The 1,076-nt window shown below is 71.3% G+C and overlaps 1 protein-coding gene across 1 annotated transcript in view; it reads right to left on the bottom strand.

The window, feature by feature from the left end:
- SPRYD3 (SPRY domain containing 3) overlaps window positions 1-1,076 on the bottom strand; it is a 14,525-nt gene continuing 13,449 nt past the window's right edge. Inside the window, exon 9 of the mRNA XM_069878955.1 lies at window positions 1-29. Coding sequence (XP_069735056.1) covers window positions 1-29 — 29 coding nt within the window. The remainder of the gene's footprint in view (window positions 30-1,076) is intronic.

Below are 1,076 nucleotides of genomic sequence, written 5' to 3'. Positions count from 1 at the left end.
TCATGGGGATGGGATCTGGCGGGGGGGTCCTGGGGGGAATTGGGGGGTCTAGGGGGTGAATAAGGGGGGTTTGGGGAGGGGGGGTCATGGGGGGGTTGCTAGGGGGGGAATTGGGGGGGGAAGGAGTCATGGGGATGGGGTTTGAGAGGGAATTGGGGGGGCTGGGGGGGGTCTTGGAGGTCCAGGGTGGGGGATAAAGGGGGGTTTGGGGGGGGGTTGTTGGGGGGGGGGAGTCTTGGGGGTGGGGTCTAGGGGGAGAATTGGGGGGTCTGGGGGGCGTCCTGGGGATCCGGGGTGGGGGGGAACTGGGGGGGTCCTGGAGGGGGGAGTCATGGGGAGAGGTGGGGGGAGTCTGGGGGGGGGTTCTGGGGGTCCGGGGGGGGGAATTGGGGGGGTCCTGGGGGGAGGGAGTCATGGTGGGGGGGTCTGGGGGAGGTTCTTGGGGGGCGGGGGTGGGAATTAGGGGGGGAACCGGGGGGGCTGGGTGTCCGGGGGGGGAATTACGGGGGGGGGGGGGGGTCTAGGATGGGGAATTGGTGGGGGGGTCCTGGGGGGGGGTTCTTAGGGGGGTAATCGGGGGGGGGTCCTGGGGGGTGGTCCTTAGGGGGGTAATCGGGGGGGGGGGGCTTGGGGGTCAGGGGCTGGGAATTTGGGGAGTCCTGGAAGGGGGGGGAGTCATTGGAGGGGGGTCTCATGGGGGGGTCCTGGGGGGGGCGGCTCCTCCCGACTCGGTCCCCACGGCCCCCCCCCACCCCGACTCCTCCCCTGTTCCCACGCCCCCCCCCAACCCCCCCCCCCCATCCCACCCCCGGGCGTGGGAACGCGCAGAACCGTCCCGGGGGGGTTGGGGGGGGGGGGATCCCCCCTCCTCCTGCTTCCTGGGCTGAGCCCGACGGCATCCGGAGGGGGGGGACACGGGGGGGACACGGGGGATAGAAGGGGGGGACATGGGGGGATATGGGGGGGTAGAATGGGGGGGGACATGGGGGGGATAGAAGGGGAAATGGGGGGCTAGAATGGGGGGGACATGGGGGATGTGGGGGGGATTATGGGGGGGATAGAAGGGGAAATGGGGG

The sequence above is a fragment of the Phaenicophaeus curvirostris genome, chromosome 30, assembly GCF_032191515.1.
Source record: "Phaenicophaeus curvirostris isolate KB17595 chromosome 30, BPBGC_Pcur_1.0, whole genome shotgun sequence".
NCBI lineage: Eukaryota > Metazoa > Chordata > Aves > Cuculiformes > Cuculidae > Phaenicophaeus > Phaenicophaeus curvirostris.
Note: the sequence above shows the minus strand (reverse complement) of the source record. Positions and strands in the feature narration are given on the sequence as shown.